The sequence below is a fragment of the Aspergillus uvarum genome (genome assembly GCF_003184745.1).
Source record: "Aspergillus uvarum CBS 121591 unplaced genomic scaffold BO82scaffold_26, whole genome shotgun sequence".
NCBI classification, from domain to species: domain Eukaryota; kingdom Fungi; phylum Ascomycota; class Eurotiomycetes; order Eurotiales; family Aspergillaceae; genus Aspergillus; species Aspergillus uvarum.
In genome coordinates this window covers 308,342-328,193 of record NW_020291323.1, presented here as the reverse complement: position 1 = coordinate 328,193, position 19,852 = coordinate 308,342, and the positions used below count along the sequence as shown (strand labels likewise).

The 19,852-nt window shown below is 52.3% G+C and overlaps 7 protein-coding genes across 7 annotated transcripts; 2 read left to right on the top strand and 5 right to left on the bottom strand.

Moving 5' to 3' along the window:
- Positions 1-88: 88 nt before the first annotated feature.
- BO82DRAFT_283342 (tRNA-ribosyltransferase family protein) lies at positions 89-1,700 on the bottom strand (the record flags this gene model as incomplete). Its single annotated transcript, XM_025631410.1, has 8 exons — positions 89-275; positions 324-511; positions 559-636; positions 690-747; positions 794-1,114; positions 1,163-1,246; positions 1,298-1,548; positions 1,623-1,700. The coding sequence occupies 8 exons, from the start codon at positions 1,698-1,700 to the stop codon at positions 89-91; spliced, it is 1,245 nt and encodes a 414-aa protein (XP_025492089.1).
- A 402-nt stretch (positions 1,701-2,102) lies between these two features.
- On the bottom strand, positions 2,103-3,373 carry BO82DRAFT_383447 (wax synthase family protein; the record flags this gene model as incomplete). Its single annotated transcript, XM_025638014.1, has 4 exons — positions 2,103-2,312; positions 2,438-2,555; positions 2,612-2,676; positions 2,708-3,373. The coding sequence occupies 4 exons, from the start codon at positions 3,371-3,373 to the stop codon at positions 2,103-2,105; spliced, it is 1,059 nt and encodes a 352-aa protein (XP_025492088.1).
- A 473-nt stretch (positions 3,374-3,846) lies between these two features.
- Positions 3,847-7,686, bottom strand: BO82DRAFT_402103 (uncharacterized protein; the record flags this gene model as incomplete). The annotated part of the gene is made up of 5 exons (XM_025639300.1): positions 3,847-3,942; positions 4,013-4,269; positions 4,348-5,440; positions 5,494-6,530; positions 6,678-7,686. The coding sequence occupies 5 exons, from the start codon at positions 7,684-7,686 to the stop codon at positions 3,847-3,849; spliced, it is 3,492 nt and encodes a 1,163-aa protein (XP_025492087.1).
- A 1,745-nt stretch (positions 7,687-9,431) lies between these two features.
- Positions 9,432-10,610, top strand: BO82DRAFT_414813 (aldo/keto reductase family protein; the record flags this gene model as incomplete). The annotated part of the gene is made up of 3 exons (XM_025639934.1): positions 9,432-9,481; positions 9,546-10,014; positions 10,062-10,610. The coding sequence occupies 3 exons, from the start codon at positions 9,432-9,434 to the stop codon at positions 10,608-10,610; spliced, it is 1,068 nt and encodes a 355-aa protein (XP_025492086.1).
- A 3,949-nt stretch (positions 10,611-14,559) lies between these two features.
- BO82DRAFT_414810 (uncharacterized protein) lies at positions 14,560-15,922 on the top strand (the record flags this gene model as incomplete). The annotated part of the gene is made up of 1 exon (XM_025639933.1): positions 14,560-15,922. Exon 1 carries the CDS (start codon positions 14,624-14,626, stop codon positions 15,920-15,922), a length of 1,299 nt encoding a protein of 432 aa, XP_025492085.1. The 5' UTR covers positions 14,560-14,623.
- Positions 15,923-16,765: 843 nt separating this feature from the next.
- Positions 16,766-17,706, bottom strand: BO82DRAFT_283369 (oxidase ustYa family protein; the record flags this gene model as incomplete). The annotated part of the gene is made up of 4 exons (XM_025631412.1): positions 16,766-17,053; positions 17,143-17,228; positions 17,325-17,435; positions 17,508-17,706. 4 exons carry the CDS (start codon positions 17,704-17,706, stop codon positions 16,766-16,768), a joined length of 684 nt encoding a protein of 227 aa, XP_025492084.1.
- A 178-nt stretch (positions 17,707-17,884) lies between these two features.
- BO82DRAFT_432264 (uncharacterized protein) lies at positions 17,885-19,575 on the bottom strand. Its single transcript, XM_025640776.1, has 3 exons — positions 18,774-19,575; positions 18,589-18,706; positions 17,885-18,523 (listed from the first exon to the last, which is right to left on the bottom strand). The coding sequence occupies exons 1-3, from the start codon at positions 19,372-19,374 to the stop codon at positions 18,046-18,048; spliced, it is 1,197 nt and encodes a 398-aa protein (XP_025492083.1). The 5' UTR covers positions 19,375-19,575; the 3' UTR covers positions 17,885-18,045.
- Between the last annotated feature and the right edge of the window lie 277 nt (positions 19,576-19,852).

Genomic DNA, 19,852 nt, shown 5'->3' with positions numbered 1-19,852 from the left:
TATGTACTGTATGTCTACATCACAAGATGTGGTATCAAAAGTTTAGACTATCGTCTATCGCTGACTGGAGCTTCTATTATATGCTGCGCTAATCGTCCATGAGATCCACCCCCACGCCCCGCAGTGCGTCTACTACCCAGCTGGGGTAGTTCGACTTCTCACCGTATAGGTTGGCGAAGAACTCGCGCAGGAACGCCGGGAACCGATCCTCGAGGATAGCCTGTCGAGCGGATCCCATTAAGGACAACAGGTAATGCACGTTGTGCATGGTGAGACTGATACAGTTAGCATTCTATTTGAACTGTCAGAAAGAAGCAACCTACAGATGCGCCCCCACGGTCTCTTTGGCTGTGAGGTGGTGGATATATGCACGGGTGATCCCAAGTCCGCCCTGATCCCGGGGCCGGCAGATGCTGCAGCCGCAGCCTTCTTGCACCGGCCGGAAATCCTCCGCGTATGACCGGTGACGCAGATTCAGTGTACCGCTGGGGACAACCGCATTACCGAAGCGCTGTTCCAGGTTAATGGCTGCTGATTCAATGCAGACGGGAAACATACCGCAGTTCGTGTGGGCCAGACACAATCAAACATGTCTGCGCCAAGAGCAACACCAACTATCAAGTCCTCCGGATAGCCCTACAACCTGTCAGTGGTCAAGGTTTTCAACAAGTAGGATCACTGCTGCCTACCACTCCCATAACGTAGCGCGGCTTCTTCTCCGGAAGCAAGCCCGTGCAAGTGTCCACCCTTTAATCATCAGCTTTCGCCTCTCTTCTGGCAGTCAAACACATACACTTTGCAGAAGTCCTCTTTGGCCTCTCCGCCGGAAAGACCCCCAATGGCAATTCCCGGCGTATCTCGAGCAACCATCGCTTCGCAGCATTGTTTGCGAAGCTCCAGATCCAACCCACCCTGGATGATACAGAACAGATTTTGCCTCTCCGGGTATTTGTGCGCGTCGATGCACCGGTCGAGCCATCGGACCGAGCGCTCCATCGCTTCGTGGATGCGGGCGTGGTCCGGGGATGTGGTGGCGATGACATCGTCCAGTTGCATGATGATGTCAGAGCCGATGGAATTTTGTAGGGAGATCGAGTGTTCGGGAGTGAGGAGCCTTGCTTGTCAGATAGGTATCGGGTTTGTAGGTGCGGGGAATACACACATCGGGGTGCCGTCGTGGGGACTCAGGAAGCGGACGCCTTCCTCGGTGACTTGGGCGAGTTTGAGGAGAGACACCATCTGGAAACTAGAAGCCTTTTGTCAGCACTAGTCCATCGGACCTGTGGTATGTGCTCACCCTCCGCTGTCCGTGAGGATATTCCGATCCCATCCCTGCAACTTGTGCGCACCACCAATCGCATCCAGAACCGCCTGGCCCGGCTTGAGGCCAAGGTGGTAGGTGTTGTTTAGACAAAGTTGGCAGCCGGTCTGGCGGAGTTGATCGTACGTCAAGCCCTTCAGGGAGGCTTGGGTCGCGACGGGCATGAAGATGGGGAGAGGGACGTCGCCATGGGGGAGGTGGAGCGTGCTCGCGCGTGCTTTTGTTGTCTGTGAGAAATATGAGTTTAGCCAGAGTCCAAGGAATGCGCGTGCCTCATTCAAAGACAGGACGAAGCACTAACCGAGCACTTAGCGTGTAGATCAAAGGTCAATGCAGAGGGCATTGATTTGCGCGGGGGCGCCGATGTCGAGGTCGACATGGCTACGATTCGAGCCCCGCTCGGGATTTTGCAAAGGAGATCGCGGGACAGAAACGGCGCTGAAGCCCTGAAGACAGATAGAACGCTGCGTTTGCTGGGACGAAATCTAGCGTATGTCATCAAGAGATTGATTGCGACGAGAGAAAACGTCAGCGATGCTCAAGCCATTCGTCGGGGAAGATTATCGCAATCGGCGGAATACATTTTGCCTGATTTGTGCGGTTTGCTCTGTTTGCTTCCGCGCCGATCTGTCCCGCCGCGTCCCTTCCCCGCATTGATGCCGTGCGGAGAATCGCTTCTCTTTCCACCTTTCTACACTACTCACATATATCCGAACTTAAGCTAGGAAGTTCAACAGCACTTGTTCTCATCATTGTCACCGGTCCTTACAGTCATAACTACTCAAATATCATCCCTCCAACTAAACCAAGAATTGCTCACTAGAACCACTGAATCGTTGAGGCCCATGCTGAACCGATACAGCATCGGATAAACATGGGCAGGAAGCGACCAAGCCAACAAGCCTTCATTCCAAAGGAATTCAGAGACGCGCTCTGCTCGCGATACCATATCACTCAGGAGGAGAACTGCACACGCAGACATAAACACATACTGCCAAATCCTCGACCATCAAGCTGAATGCCTGGGTGCAGAAAACTGCACAGCCCCGGAGGTAGAGAACAACAGCCCCATCGACAAATCAATGCGGAAGTGCATCAAAGCTGAAGTCCCAAGACCACTAAAATATGCCCATATTGGCGCACCAGCGCATTCGGCGGCAGACCAAGAACATCCTCCGCCACAAACCGGGCAATCGCGCGGAATTTGTGCGTGATGGATTGGTGCCAAACGCGACTGGATCCTGAATCAGTTGATCGCCCACTGTGACTGCGAAGACATGAGGTACATACCTCCAGAGCCTGCGAATACTGTAGGCCTCCGATAGGGATCCGTAGAAGGAAGGCCAGGCTTGCGGCTCGCTCCCTCCATCGCATAAGCACGCTGACAAATGCGAAGAGGATATAGAATCCGCCCTGATTGCATACAAGGCGGACGCCTGAAGGAGCCGCAGAGAATACGCGAATAACCATGTCTTCTGCAGTAATATCAGACAAACGTCGAAAGAATGGCACTCGGGACGCGACTAGAAAGCGAGATCCCACCTCGGGATCGCCCATTGACCCCAGCACGTCGAGGCTGATGTAGCTGAGGGTCACGAACCTAGCGGCTTCATGGAGAAATGCCGCTCTTTTCTGATTAAGTGGCTTGGGGATGTTGCGCACTTGCTCAGGGGTTCCAATGCATCGCGCATTAAAGCAGGCCGAGACGCCGTATCGCAGCCGGGCCGTCCTAGTTGAGTCGGACGTCCCTCTGGAGCTCATGTGTTCAGATCCTGTGAGTGTGACGGCACGGCTGGGCTTGGGGAATTCCCAGCGCGACAGCAGATCGATATCGATAAGGTGAAACAACAGCATCACCGAGTATCCGCCCGCTAGAAGTGCCCAAGGAGTGCGCACAAAGTATTCGAGCGTCGTTGAGAGGCAGTGGCCCACACACAATGACAGAGGCGCAAGTGCCCCGGCCCTCAGAGCTGATTGAGCTGGGGTGAAGCCGAGCGTAAGGACCACCACAATCGTCTCGAGGACCATTGACGAGATGGGACTGAGAAACATCCTGGTGCTGAAGTGAAGCTGTCACAAGGTGTCCGAGGAATAGAAGGTCTGGGAGATGACAGGTCATATATAGGCGGGAGTAGTTTTCCTTTATAGCGGGAAGTTGGACCAAGCGTGTCTGTCACCAGGGTGAGAAAATGGCATCCCTGCAACAGGCTAACTCGCCATAACAAAGTCGACTTTCGATTCGATGTGGTTTGCTTTTAGTGCTTACGTGCTCTACTCACTACCCCCTCCGTTCTACGCACCAGAGCATAACTTCGTGCCCTAATTTCTAGCAGCTGGACTTCAAGGCAACTGGCTACCCGATTAAGCTCGTTAGAATATTGGCGTTCTCAAGAACATCCAAGGAGTCATAAAATCCATTGCCCACCGGGTTAACATATCAGGAGTCATCGTTTGCTCATCACTATGTTTAGTACCGAATTGATGACCTCTCATGTGTTCAAGTCTTCTTAGTGCGGCTCTTGCAGCTAGACCTTCTCGACCTGGCGCACGTTCTGGAGCTTATCCACCAGGGACTGCCTGTTTTCACAGACCTCGGCCGTCTGCTGCGGCTCAAAAATCTTCTGGATGCAGGCCCTGAGGTTGCGTTTGTACTCAGTCACGTCGCTGGAACGCGCTCATCTTTTCATTTACCTCACAAAAGATTTCCAGTGCGCGATGACTTTGTCCTACAAGCAGATATGCCAGGATGAATATCATGTAGAAGTACGAGGCAGCAATGGCCTCTTCTGACTCGTAGTCTGCTACTGGAGCCAGACCTGTCCGGAAAGATGAGCTCGACCATTGGCAATGGCTCCACAAGGGTGTGAGCTCCCCGAGAAATGTGCCACGGTGGATGAACTCGTCTAGAAGTGCTGCAAGGCCTTTCGTGGAGGCGGGTTCTATCAAACCTGGTGGTCTATGATTAGTGCCTTGAACATTATGTACTTCATGACTGTTCACGAGGCGCAACAGTCGATTGCACGTACCGTTCCAGGAATGCGTGACAAAACCTCCGACAAATGGGTCCTTCCTCATCCTGCACTCAAGCAACACCTCACTTAGTTTTGCCGAGGCAGGCGACACAGTGCCCCCATAGGTCTCGAATACACGCGTATGAACACCACAAGTGGCGACTTTGAAGAGCATCCTTTGGGCCCAGCTATAGGAGGGAATCGTATGTGCCGCATTTCTTTTCCAATCGCTGCTGGCAGCACGATGGCACAGCGAAGCAGCTCCGAAAGCATCTCCCAGTAAGATGCGATATATTGCTTGCAAGTGAACCTCAACTGCACACAGTGATCTTTCAAGGTTAAGACGTTCCGAGTCTCGGAACATGCGCTTCACCCGGTCCAGCAACCTTGTTTCGTCCCCATGACAGAATCGGCAGCCCGAATCGTACGTGCGGCTGATAGGGAGAGATGATGGTTCGGTTGCCCAGAGCATGTTTCGTGCCATTGCTTGCTCGACATTCTTGTCAATGCTGGACATCAACAATTTATATGCCGTTGCCTGGGATTCGGTATGGAAAGAGGCCAGAAAAGAGTCCGCGGCTGGTATCTTACCGTGTGGTGAAGATCTTACTTTATCTCTCGCTACACGCCCGGCATTGCTGACAAGGATAGCTTCAGGAAGTGGATCTCTCTCAAAGCTCCCAGGCAGAAGGCTTGACGCGTCTTTCAATTGCTCATAGGCACTCTTGAAAAAACCGTGCTCCATATAAATCAATCCGAGATTCTTTCGAGTCCAGAAGGTTAGGATGTGGGGTTGTTGCAACGACGCCAGACTTCCTGCCAGGGCGCGTTCATACAAATAAGCAGCCGCTACGTCGTCCCGGACGAGCCAGAAGACTCGGCCCAGATAGAAGCACAACCTCGCCAGTGTCACTTCATCGAGTGCGTTGGTGTAAGACTTGGAGAGGATCTCAATGCATGTCCGGGCGTAATAAACATAGCTACTTCGGAGGACAAATTCCCGGTCGGTCATACTTGCAAAAAAGTTTGCAACCATGGCTAAGACAAGCAGAGAGATGCTGTCCCGAGCGGGCTCCAAATAGGTGGCTTTGAGCCATTCAAGCTGCATCTGTGCGATAATCAGCTCTGATCAAACACACGTCCTTAGAACTGATGTCCTACAGGGTGCATTATCAGTCTTGTGTCGACCCGCTGCAGCAGGGCGACTTCCACCAGAGAATCGATGGCAACCTCACGACGATGGGATTTGCTCAGGAGAGAAGAAAGGTCCTGCGGTAAGGGGGTGTCGGGGTGGTCATGAATCAAATAGCTTGCCAGCGAACTTTCCAATGGGTGCGTGTCTGCAGACCGTTGTAAGAAATCGTCGCTGACACCACCGGGGCCGATCAAAGCGAGGACTTTGAGCAACATTTGCGCATCCGAGGACAGGCTCTGGTAAGACATTGCGAAGGTGGAAAGTATGGGAAGCACGTTGGGGTCCGCTACTCGACATGCCAACAGCACGGGCTTCATGCCTTCGTCCTCGTACAGCTTCATATAGTTCTGAATCGACCTACCCGTGGCTCGAATGTAACAACCCGCCTGCTCAATAGCCAAGGGGAGGTATTTGAGCACCTCGACCAGCTTGTGTGCTTCTTGCTCTGAAACCGGCGAAGATAGCATCAGTTTCCTCAAAAGGGCCTCCGCTTCGGTGGCGCTCATAATTGGGAATCTGAGTGCTGGAGCATCCTTGACATTTCCGATTGTGGTGACCCTTCCTGTGAGCAGAATGCGCCCTCGTACAGGAGACGGTATCATGTTCATCTGCAAATGGATCAGAGTTTCATTATCGTCCACGTTGTCCATGATCATTATCCAGTCATCCCGACTGGCTATGGTATTCTTGATATTGCGAAAGTCACAGAACCCAGTACCCAGATTCAGGGCTGGCCCTATGGCGAGGAAGTCCTCGTCCATTCCCGTCCGTGTGCGACAATCAATCCAGAAGACATGGCATTTGTCTTTGAAAGCCAGCGCCACGTTGCGTGCCATCTCAGTCTTTCCGATGCCACCCATACCCTGCAACGCACATACTCTCGGCTCATTCATGACGTTGAGCTGTTCCTCGATCTGGGTTTGCAGTGCTTCTCGCGGAACAAAGCGGCGTTTGTTGAAGGGGAACACCTCAGGAAACTGCCAAGGTATCGCCGTCGATTGGTCTGAATAGAGAGCATGATCCGGATCAGAATATAGAATCTCATTAGGTAAGTAGCATGAGAATAAAGGAGGGAAAGACATTGCATTGTGCAAACGAATCTGAATTAGATGGCTTAAAAAAGCAGCTATCATTCGCAATCGCTACGTACTCTGACTCTTCTCCCTCTTCAGCGTGCCAAGGAACGGAGGAAGGCTTCCATATTCGGGTCCATATCTCAGGTCGTTGAGGAATAGTCTCTCGTTCTCTTCTTCGTCTCGAAGTAGAATGAAGTGCCCATTGGGACCTGGATGCAACATATCACTGGCCCAGTCTAGAAGCCGGCCAAGGTTGGGGTCATTCAACCCACTCCCTGTTCCTAGAAAGAGGACAACCTCATCACTCGTGAAACAGGCTTGTAAGAAGCTCTTGAGCCGATCGTCCTGGATGACGCGGGAATAATCCACACCATCAAGCACGGCCCCAGCTGGTTCACTCCACAATCCGTGAATATGCAGGATGCGTTTTTTCTCATCCGACCGCTGGAAGAATCGTTGCATCTCCCCTGCCTGAGCAGCAACGATCGATTGTGCGTGACAATGTCGGCTCAGCAAGTCATCGTAATTGGTGGTCATTATTCTGGCTCCGGTGTCGGATAGCTCGCGGATGGCATCGAGAAGTCGATTTGGACGGTCACCCACCCACTTGTCATAAAGCTTGGCAAACCGAGTATCCAGCCATTCGACCAACTTTCCGCGGTCAGTGAGCTTTGCTTTGAGGAAAGCAGCGGCCCGTAGTAGAGTGCCGATTGAGGCAGGGGCACCGCCCAGGACCCTTTCGAGGATCTTGGTATACATGTGTAGCTCCGCCTGTTCGTATGCATCAAAGGATCGCTCGTGATTCTCCTTGAGATAGAGGAGGCCGTCATGAAGAAGCCCCGCCCAGCTGAGTCCGCTCAGGGTCTTCTGTTTGTCGGACTCGCTGACGCTGGTGAGCTCACTTGCCTGAACGGCACCGATTGAAGCCCCCGCGCCGACCAGGATCGTCAGATGTCCTTTTGTGTCTGCCCCGTGAGGAAATGCAGACCGGATCTTCTCCACGTACATTGTCTGGATTTGTCCAGTCGGCGGTTCCGGCTGGGACTGCAGACTGGCGATGATCTCATCCAGGAGCGATGTCATGGCACCTGTCTCCTCTTCTGAATTTGCGCTTGTTGTAATATGCTACTCTAGATCGGAGTGGGTTGGTAGTGCCCGAACAAATGGAGTGCATTCCTGTGTATCACCATTGGCAAAAGTCCTGGTAGGGCAGTCGGGGGAGCCTTCATTTATGTGGCACTCTGCATAGCTGCTAGGCATACCATCATTGTCACCTCCTCAACGGCACCATGTAGCCATTCCTTTGTTCTTTTCTTCCCAATGTGTTGATCCTTGGATCGAACGGAACCTCGATCTTTCGCTTCTGAACAAGCTTTCAATACGATCGCGATGGCCCCCCAAATACGATAAGACCTCGAACTAGACTCTGACCTCGGGGTCAGGTTAGCTGTCAGTGGCCAACGGCGAAAAAGGATACTCGGAACTCTATCGAGGTCGACGGGCATTGTCGTTTCATTTACCATGGTCAACGACTGTCGGCCTCGTTCAGAGCTTGAGACAGGATCTACCTCGCCGCAGTACCGACCCCAGAATTGCATCAAAGGAGAGACGTTAGACTGCAACCAAAATTTAAGTTGCATCGTACTGCCCGAAATACGAATGGATCTACCACGGAATTGATGTAGAGTAGATTTAGGGTTCGGAGATGGACCAAAGTCTTCCCACTCCTTTTCCCCGCATCCAGCTCCATACTCACTATAGTCTAATTGAGCTCATTTTCGGCACATATCAAACATCTCATTCAACTCCTATAAGTTCAACAATGAAGCTGAACGTAACAACAAGAACTTTGTTATAGCTTTTCTAAGAAGCATAGGCAGGTGCGGTGCGGATATACTGGTGACATGATTCTGCCCGTGTCAGCAGAAATGCAGAGATTTACGCTCCCATCGACTGATCTTTCATGAGACAGCGATTGTCCGCCGTCCGCGGACTGACATGGATTGAGGCTGAGGAATTGAGGGTATCATGGCCGATATGCTGTTAGTACTCGATATCATTGACTTGGAGTAGATAATTAGCACATACAACCACAGGGTGTGGAAAAGACCTCGCCAAAACCCGCGGGTTCAGGACCCAAGGTAGCGCATGGTGTTATAGATAAGTAGTCGGTAGGAGGATTGCTGAAGGGCGTGGCTCCGCCGCCCCGATCGGGTTCATGTACCCGGGCTTCCGCCGAATTTGGTAGGCGTATGCGAGCTCAGCAGGGCTCCATCATAGCGGGCGGGAAGTTATATCCGGATGAGACCAAGACCGTGGACTGAAAAAGACATCTCCATTACTGCACTGTCGCTTTCGGCGCAAGAACTACTACTCAAAGTTTTGAGTGTTGGAGACCGTCAAGAACCCATCCGAATGGCGGATCTTTTCGCGTGCTGTTGAGCCGATCCAGCTGCAATAGAAGTTCTGATTATCCCAGCTCTTGTCTCCTTCCAACACACAACGAACGTATTCGATGAGATAATCTTGATTGACAAAGGCGTTTCGCTGTTGTAGCTGATAAGGTGGTGACCATCATGGCCGCTGGCAGGGTTGGCGAGGCGGGCCAAATTATGCCTTGTAGGATATCCATCTTGGACCTCAACGTGCGCGCGAATGTGTTATGGGAGTAAAGGCACGGACTCGCGGGCTTCTCGAAGCCGTTAGCCGAGGCCGAGAATCGGATCGTATCCGACCCGAGATCAGAGCTACTACTTATATTTATAGTGTAGCTCAACACCATGGCGAACAAAGACATCATACCATACACATCACAAGTGTTTGCAACAATGTCACCCAGAACAGGCAAGGCCAGAGTCATTCTGGGAACAATGACGTTGTAAGTTCGTGAAGCCTTTAAATAGCCACCTTATCAGACCCACCGAGGCTAATATGGCTAACAGCGGTCACGACCCTTCAACTGGCGCTCGCGTCACCTCTCTCGACACCTACAACTCGGTGCTCGATTATTTTCAATCGCAAGGCTACAGTGAAATTGATACGGCCCGCTGCTATGTGGGTGGCCAGCAAGAGGCTTTTACCCGCGCTGCTAATTGGAAAGCGCGCGGTCTCACCTGCGCAACCAAATGGTATCCGTATGGCGCCAACGACGAAGACAAGGTCGGTGCCCACAAGGCCGAGAGACTCGAACAAATGTTCAACAAGTCGCTCGAGGAGCTAGGCACTGACTACGTTGATATCTTTTACCTGCATGCCGCCGATAGAACGGTCCCCTTTCAAGAACCCTTGCGCAAGATGAATGAGCTTCATAAGAAGGGCAGGTTTGGCAAGCTCGGGATCTCCAACTTCACATCCTACGAGCTGGCGGAGGTGGTCATGATCTGCAAAGCTAATAGCTGGGTCCAACCTACGGTTCGCTTCCCACATGCTTGTTTAAGACACAGACTGACAAATGACAGGTCTTTCAATGTGTCTACAATGCCATCACCCGTAGTATTGATCCCGAGCTCGTTGCGGCTTGTCGGCGCTATGGATTAGATATTGTTGTATACAACCCCATTGCAGGTGGGCTTCTTTCCGGAAAGTATACGTCGCTTCAAGTCGATGCGATCCCAAACGAAGGCCGATATTCGAATGTTGACGGGGAGGTGGGAGACGTCTACCGCAAGCGCTATTTCAAGGACGAGCTCTTCGAAGCCTTACGTATCATTGAATCCGCCGCTCAGCGCTCTGGGTTGACCCTGTTGGAAATTGCTTTTCGTTGGTTGATCCATCATTCGGCTCTCAACATTAAGGACGGGGGAAATGACGGCATCGTTATTGGTGTTTCAAGTCAAGCACAACTTGAACAGAATCTCCAGCACCTCGAGAAAGGCCCCTTGCCGGAAGATGTCTTGGAGGCGCTGGATGTGGCTGCAAAGGTATCGAAAGCGACCGCCCAGAACTATTGGCACGGGGAGTTGGAGTACACATATAGTACAGAGGAGGCATTGAGAACCATAGTTTAAGGCTCTATCTGTGCAAGGACCTCGGCATTTGAAGGCCCGCTCCTATTACTTAACCTGTTATTCATGACTAAAGATGTCACCCACGTTTCTTCATTGCACTTTTGTAAGAGCGCCTATGTGGTCATCATTAATATGAGACAATATTTCCAGACGCCCCAAGAAGCTGTACCTTGACCTCGCACAAATGAGTCTAGAGCGCGTGACAATGCTCTGCCATACAGCTGTACCGACAGTATAATTCCCTAACGTTGTATCTACTCTAAGTGCGGTTATTGTAATTCAAGCAGTCAATTCTCTAGTGGCGGGATAGAGCTATATAAGAAGGAGGAAGTGAATTAGATTTGTTTGTTTCATTGTTAGGCTCTGTTTGAGTTGTAGAGTTTCATACCATGATAATATATATGTGTCTTCGTTCCCATGGCAGGCCAGGTGGCATGTGCACAAGTGAAAACATAACCCAACCAATCATGCCATGTGTATGTCCAGCCCCTGACAGAAGAGACAGTGGCTTCCATTAACTAACGCTTGATAAACCCTCGGGCATCCACTTTATTCTTGCTGTGAGCGAGCACGTGTGGAGGCTACTACTCTCTTGTCTTACAGCAGCGGACTCAGTTCCGGATGAAGGCGTGGTGGGTTATTTTATGAATCGTCATCCATAGCCCCCAGAGAATTTTGCTGAGAAGTCTATGTTTCTTCTGTGGTGGATAATATTCAAAAGCGTCCAATCAATATACCTGAAGCTTACGAGTCGCCGAAGGAACATGCTTGAGAGATCTTGTGGGCGCAGTAGGGGCTGAACCTGAAAAGTGCAGCAATCTTGCTTTCATTGATCGAATTGGGAAATAGTGGATTGGAGTAGTACAAGCGCGTATCAGTATATTGTGGGCCATCCCTCTATTAATAACTATTTTATTATAGCAAACTATTATGCTCTGCCAGCTATCTTCAAGTCCTGGTAGCCTTCTACATTCAGTTTAATTCAGTTTAGAAACTAGTTCAAAGGTATCTAAAGTGCGGGTCAGGCAAAACGAGGCTGGCTCTTGCTGTTGGATCTCCCGTTTCCAATCCTACACTATTCGTAGAGGATGTACTCTCTTTGGACTGCTAGACCATGTTGTATTTTAGATATCCCAACTGAATCTTCTGATTAGCTCCAAGCCTCTCTGTACCATCCTGAAGCGTCGCGGGATGACCACAGGTCCATTACGCCCTGACTTTCGGCGTGACTACTATGTTGAACACAACATTCGCTACGACTCCCTCTTGTCGTTGGCTGTCGCTCCTGATCGTGCGGCTTGGGATCTAAGATAATTGGGGACTTCTAGAGGGCTTCAGGCCGCTCAGGTGAACACCTGAAGATAGGGCGGCGTGGGCGCTAAGCCCTACCAGTCTAGGCGGGGCGCAAAGATTTGGGTGAACACGGACATAATCAAGTTCAAATAACTTTTACAGCAGAACGATGATTCTCAATGGCCTGTTTTGCTCCGCCGTGTGATGTCTCAGACTGGTCGTTGGCTACTAGCCACTCATCAAGATCAACGGGTCTCAGAACATAGGGAGAGAGTAGTCGGTAGGTGTGGCCTGCTCGTTATTGGTGATATATCTTTGGACGGCCCTTCTTCTCACGGATGACTGCTGTGTTACAGCAGGATCTGACGTATCGTTCGAGTTACCTTGATCAGCCCTTCACGATCCGGCGTGCTGATTGAAAAAGGACGCCTGCGCCTCCTGCAATGCGACTGCTGGTGACTTGCCACCCGAAAGCCGCTGATAAAAGTCGATTGATATTGCGGATGTTGTGCTGTTATCGACCGGCCACAAGCTAACCATGACAGCTCGGGCACCTGCTGCGGAAAGAGCACGACTGAATCCGACTATATCGTGACTCTCGTCCGTGCATCCCCACTGTCAAAGATTGATTGCCCGTTGCAGATCTTCCAGACCTTGCTTCTTTCCCACATCGCAAAGGGACACGTGGGCCTGGCATAGCTGAAAAGCCACGGTGTCTCCAGTATCGTGAAATTGGGCCGCTGCTGCTTGTATTTCCCTATGAGCTGCTGCAAAGTCATTTCCGAAATCAATATCCGTGATTGCAAGACCTTTGACAACGGACAAATGTCCGAGGCGAAGTCTGACCGCTGCCGCTCCTCTAAGGGCGTTTCGCGAGGTGAATAGTCTTAAAGCTTGGTCATAATGCCATTTTGCTTTGCCAATGGAGTTGATATCAATAGCAGCCTCAGGAGCCTCGATTTTCCAATGCGGTGAATTATCGCTTGTACATTCTTCGAGGAAAGCTTTTCAGACTTCGGGACACGAGAGCGGTGCGACCAGCCAGTCGCCAAGTGTCAATTCGATATTCCCAAGGTCAACCATGTCGTCAGATTGCTCATATTATGCCCGAGCACTGGTGAGCTCCCAACACTGAAATGGAACATTCGAAAGCTTCTAGATATCAATCATTTGCCAGTGTAGTTAGATCGGAGTAAGAGAATCAACCCTTGAAAGTAAGTACATGGTCGGAAGAGGGCGATTTGGAGGATCGTTTCCATGCCAGTCTTCGCTCGTTCAATATTGCACCTCTGTCGCAAGAAAATTAAGATTCACGGCGGGCATGACTGGTAAGAATGTAAAGTAGAGTGCAGGTACAACCGCTCCGAACACGAATAGGGGCGACGATATTGCATCCTGCATGGTCCTATGCCACTCCCTTTCGATCACCCACTAATTTGCTCTTATGATTCCTAATCTTCCGTTCTGTTTTAAATGGGTTGAGACGGAGGACGGAGCAAAAAGATCTTGCGTCATCTGTGTCCCCGCTGCAATCAGAGAGGGACGACGGACTAAGGAAGAGATTCGGGTTTTCTTGGGCGCAGACTGGATTCCTGATGACCCGTAGGGCTTCAAGTGAATAGATGTGACTCGAAAGTATAAATGCAACTCGAGCTTGTTCCCATACTTAGTCGACGAAGTTCCTCCGAATGGGCAACGAAGTCGATGTAAGATCTTGGATCAGCCTGTCAAATGTGGAACAAGACCTGATAAGCGTGCCAGAGGGCGAACTTCGAACATTGAACAGATCGAGAGAAAGGAAATCTTGGAACGCGCACGGAGGAGGAAGCTTGGAAGGAGATCTAAGCCTCAAGAGGTTTAGTCTCCGCAAACTTAAGCTTACACGTTCCATGGATCGACAGGGGCAATATGGATTTGAAGCAAGGTACGGTACGTCAATATCCCGCCGAATCTCAATCAATTCAGCTAGCTACGTCGACTACTTTAGCAATTTCTTTTTGAGAAACTTTTTGACAATATCAGTTCGGTGTAATCTGAATCGTAACGTGCTACACGGCGGCGAGAGAGGATTCGCGGTCACGTTAGAATATTAGGGGAAGGTGAATCTTGTAATGGCTGGACTGTTATTATGGCCATGTCATTATTTGCTGCAGTTCTCCCATGTCGTCAGCTCAGACCCACGTTTAACCTTCTTCACATGTTCCTTGCCGGCCAGTGCTACGGGCCTACAGCTAATATAGTGGGGTGCGTGGGGACAAGTTGTATTCACCTCATTGCTCTTCATTTAACCTTGGAGGTTAACTGTTTCACTAACTCCCAAAGTATATAGCCAGACCGGACTTCCGTCACGGTCCGAACCACCCCTGCAGCTAGCATATCCTCAATCATGTCTGTTCACCTCCTGTATTTTAAGGGTGACAGCACTAAATACTTGGGTGCTTAAAGATTTACCCATGCGATGAAACCGTGGAACTGTGAAGAGGAAGGGGGGAAATTCACGGGATCGACACCCCCGGCCCCACCGCCTGCGAAGGTTGGATTACCCCATATCGGATTCGTCATCGTTTATGAGGAAGCAGGATGAGGAAGCAGGATGAGGATATATAAACCGACACCATCCGGATGCCAACCATACCTCATAACATCCCATCCTTTACCTGTCGCTCCTTTTCATCGCCCTCCTCCGCTGACCTTGCGTCACTCTTCAAGCTGCCGCAAACATGAGACTCGCCAACGCATCAGTCCTGGCGATGCTGCCCGCCTCGGGCCTCGCGGCTTGCGGCACCTCCTACCCAAGCAGCCAGATCGACGGCAAGCTACTCCACTCCGTCGTGATTGACATGGGCACCGACGCTGCCAACATCACCGCCACCCAGTACGACCAGTACTTCAAGCAGGGAAGCGCTCTCAAGGGCGTCCAGGCTGTCATCGAAGACAGCCAATTCTACATCAACTTGTGGGCCATCCCAGGCACCGAGTCCGCCTTTAAAAAGGTTAGCCAGTGTCTGAGCGACGGCTATCTGGTCAACCAAGTGCCCTGGCTGTACTACGACACGACCACCGCGACGTGGTGGGGCGGTTACGAAGCGGAGACCGAGGCCAGCAGTTACGAGGCTGCTGCCCTGTCCGTCGTCACCGGCCTCGTCGCTGGCCTCGAGGTGCGCTTCTGGGATACCAACGGCGATGGCTACACCGACCTCATCGACGCCGACTACCTGGAGGGCGTTGCCGTCGACACCATCACTCAGAACGCCAATGGCACCTACTCGGTCTACCGCGGAAATATCGACGTCGCCGACAAGACGCGCTGGGAGGGCACCATTTTCGACGCCGACCTCTTCAGCGGTGCCGGCCCGGCCATCCCCGCCAGCAACTTCGATATTACCATCCAGTCCGGCGATGTCGCGCTGTTCTGGTACGGCAACCACGGCTGGGCCATGAAGCGCGCCCAGGACGTGGTTGGTCTCTTCATCGACGGCGCGGACCATACCTCCTACGACATCGGGGGCGTGGTCTACGAGGACGCCATGCGCTTCTCCCGGGACAACCTGGCCATTTCGAACCGGCCCGGCGAGTTCACTGACGCCCAGAAGTTCTTCAAGCTCACCAACGACTCGGCCGCCGGGCTCAACGTCAGTCTCTGGCTGGTCCCCGTCACCAACACCACCAACCGCGGCGGCCCCGTCGGCATGACGGGCGATGGCAACTCGCGCGACTTCCTCACCAAGGCCGTCGCCCAGGCCCAGGCTCAGTTGAACAACGTGACGGTCAGCACCGACGGCGCCGACGTCTCGTCCACCCAGGAGTGGGTCAACCAGGCCAACTACACCCAGCTCCACGACGCCATCGCCCGGGCCAACCTGGCGCTGTCCCTTGCGAACAGCTCGTCCTTCCTGCTGGACTACCAAACCTACGTGCTGTACCTCACCCTCTATGGCGCTAGTGATGACATTGGCGCCGAGTTCGCCGGCTTCACCTTCACTGGCTTCGAGAACGCAGAGCAGCTCGGCTCGGCTTAGACCAGTCCTTGCTGTGCCTCACTACCTCCATGTAATTCTATCAATAAATCAGCAATAGACTGTATATAGTTGGAAAAGTCAGATACCAGAGACACATTGTGTACACTCCTCCAATCAGACCCAGTATAGTATTGTAACAAACGAGGATATTCGAGTAGAATGTGTTGCGCAGACAAGGCTAACATGCAGACAAGGCGCGCCACTACAATTCGGTCAGTTGAACCGCGCCCCAGTCATACAATCAAAATAAATCACATCACTAACCGAGTCTTTCTTTTCACAGACGTTGTACAGTAAGGCGCCAGGCTACAAGGTTGCCATACCAAGTGGAAAGGATATACGGCATCTGTGGTTTGCGCTACGTGATTGGCGGGGTACGACCCGGAGCATTACTTTGACAGGCTCGAACAATGAGCTGAAACTCAAATGAAAGAATCGGGCGTTAATTGAACAAGAAGGACTGACTCTTGAAAGGACGAATTCCCTCGCATAGTGTCTGGGTCGCCGGTGGAATTCATAATACCAACACTGTCTTCCACCACCTGACCAAGCCCCCCTTGTCAGTGATCACCAACCGCTTCATTCCACCTAAACAAGAGACAAGTAAAAAGAAGACAACACAACACAAAGCAAAAACATACAACAGAAGGGATTCGCTGGTGGTCACCCACCCAACTCCTAACCTCCCGGCGTGTGGCTTGAGTACGGCTGAGCGGACGGGAAGCCCTATTTTCCACACCCTGTGGTCGTATGTACCGGAAATAACCTGCAAAAGAACTATAATCATGGCTTTGAAGGGTCCTGGACCAACTTTCAAACTCAGGGACGTGGACGTGGACCCTCTCAATCGAACCCCCGCGCATCACTCACCCGCCGCTCCTCCGCCCACGCCGCCAGCGCCGCGTAGTCGCGACACACGCGCTCGGCGCCCCACCCGGTGACGCCGCCGAGCGCGGCATCCACCGGCTCCAGCGTCGTGTCGGCCGCGCACATCAGGCTCTGCCGCAGGTAGTCGAAACAGTGCCGCATGTGTCCTGGGCTGTGCTCCTCCTCATTCTCTTCCTTGTGGCCGGCGTGCTGGGCGCTGTGGTTCACACCCATCACCCCATAGTAGCTCTGATGGATCGACCACTGCGGGTGGAGGGTACGGCGGAGACATTAGCGCTTCAGTGGGGTTGGCAAACAAAGCGAACAACGATGAAGAAAAAGAGGTCTCATACTAGGCAATGTAACTGGTGAACCACCGATACCGTGTAATAGATCTGATCGGTCTCGGGCGTAGGGTATCGGACCGTCCCTTGGCCAACTGTTTTCCTTCTTTGGTGGTTAGGATGGTTTGGCACACAGGGCCCATCTAGGGAGCAAGGGCAAGGTTTTGGCTGGGAGAGGGGCAAACTCTCACGCGGAATGATGGAATCCCAAGCGGTTTGGGTGTTGGCATCCTCGTGGGGATCAGCCCCAAAGGTGCGGTTGTAGGTGAAAACTTCTTTGTGGGTTCGCAGTGGGATGGAGGCTGTATGATTCGAGATCGGAAGCGGGGACTTAACTTAGCCTTTAGTAAGTGCTGGAGAGGAGGGCAACCCACGATTCGAATATCCAGGGGGAGGCTGGCATGGTCTATAATGATCAAGACGGCTCCCAATAAGGCCGCCGATGCCGGCCGATATAACGATGGTGATCAGCCATACTAACAGATAGCAGCGCTCCGGTACCAGACGAGTGCGCAAGCGACTGGGGTCAAAGTTCGGATTTAGGGGTTCATAGCGGGGGCGGAGATTGAACATGGCTGCCGGGTGTTCTTAATGGATGAGTATGAAGCGTTGCGGGCAGGCAAGGGAGGAGAACAGAAGCGGAGGGGTTCTTCAAGGTTATTATGGTATTATGTATTAGCCCTACCCTTAGGAGGGGGAAAAGCCACACACTCGTCCAGTCATACTTAGCCCTACCTTACTTAGACTTAGGCGGGAAAGCACCATTCCGTATTTTGCAGAGGTACAGTCCAGGACATCGTGCTAGGGGAACTTTTCTAGGTAACTGCTATCACAGATACACATTTACATATACAACTAACACGAAGACTCTGTGAGCCTCCTTCCATTCTCTAGGTTTGCAGGGAACGCCCTTCAGCGCCGTGGCGGCTCCGCATCGGTCGCTCTTCCATATACGACCCCAATCGTGGTGGTTTTCTCAATTCCACCTTCCCCCCATCTCCCCTGACGAGAAACCCGGTTGCTACTCTCCTTCAAAGGATAGGACTCCCCGCCGACAATACAGGGGCTCTCCTGGCCACTGCCCATACTAGCATAGTGACCCAGCAGCTGATCGGGTCCTTCCAAGCTATCGTTGCGGATATTGTAGCCATGGCTTGACAGACGGTAGCGGAAGCTATTGAGCCGTGACAGCCTCTTTGGCGTGGGGCTCTTGCTGTGGTGGCCCGACCGCGTCATGATCGGCTTCAATGCCGGGACGGAGGTTGCGATCAGGACGAAATACGCCTCGAGGGTCCACCAAATGGCGAGATTGGCCATGGCGTACGTCAGATCGGCCTCCGACGTGATGGCTCGCAGCTGGACGGTCTTGACGATTGAGGCAATCATCGCACTAGGAACGCTACCGTCAGCCTCTCTCGCCCTTTCTCTATCGACCCGAGGGGTGCAGCAACGTACAAGATCCCCAGTCCCATCAAGCAGGAGAGCGAGATCTTGCGCTTCTTCTCCATGTTCAGCCCCCAGAACATACTAGCAGGAAAGGCAGCGAGGACGAGATCAACGGCAGAACACACAGCTTTTGCCCGGCTCTCCCCAGGTCAGTATGCTGCTCGATATCACGAGATATAGAAAATGGAACCTACAGCCTTGAAAATAGCCCATATCGCGCTGGACGGTGGCCGGCCAACAGCTCCCGGGCGTTTGACTAGCCCAGAACTTCTTCATCGGGCGACACTGCGCGAAGCTGACCACGACGGTCGCGATGTCCACCGCGAACTGGATCCAGATGATGGTCCACAGCAGACGGGTCCGCCACCGGACGGGGGGCACCAGGCTCATCAGCAAGGAGGCGTATGCGATCCGCCCGATCCCCGGGGACAGGATCGAAAAGAATTCACAGAGGTACACCCATTTCACTGCGTACATGATTCTCTCCTCCGAGAGGGCGGCCATGTGCGTTCCCAATCCCCAGTGGGCGGCGATGGTCAGGAAGACGGAGTTGCCGATTGCCAGTGCCTGGGGCATTAGAATGGGCCTGCTGTGCAAGGTGCAAGGTGCAAGTCGGGGATTGGAATTTTCCAGTTCACTCACTAGTGCGACTAGGATCAATGCATCGTCGAGTGTGTACCGCTTGACGATCTGGAGTCGGACATAATACCGGATCGCAACGACGATAATGGCAATGCCGGCAAACAACCAGGCCAGAATCAAGACAATGTTGCCAAGGGATTCGGGGCTTGACATGGTCGATGTATGGTGATTGTGTCAGGAGTTCAGACATGGGAAACACTTGATGCGTCAGGAGCAGATATGTAGTCAGGATCTCACCCTCGAGGGCTGTCTGAAGCAAGCATTATCATCAACATCATCCTCATCTTCATCATTAAACACCGATGTCAGTACAGGTGCAGTATCCAGGCTCAGCAATCAACCCCTATACTCGTTGGAATCACAGGCTTTTGGCCCCCTCCCCCCAACAGCTAATGCAACAGTAATCAGCACCAGACACTGTACCGAGCCTCTTTCATCCGGTTTGTTGTTGCCTAGGCCGATCGGAAGAACGGAGGGGCGGAGTTCAGCTTACATGGTGGCCAGCAGCCCTACCAGTAGCCAAAATATGATCTGCAATCTCCAATTTCGGCTACGGTGCGGGGAAGGTGGTGTGAACTGTGGATGTGTTTGCTATTGCATGGTCACCGACGGAGGTCCGGCACGGCACTAG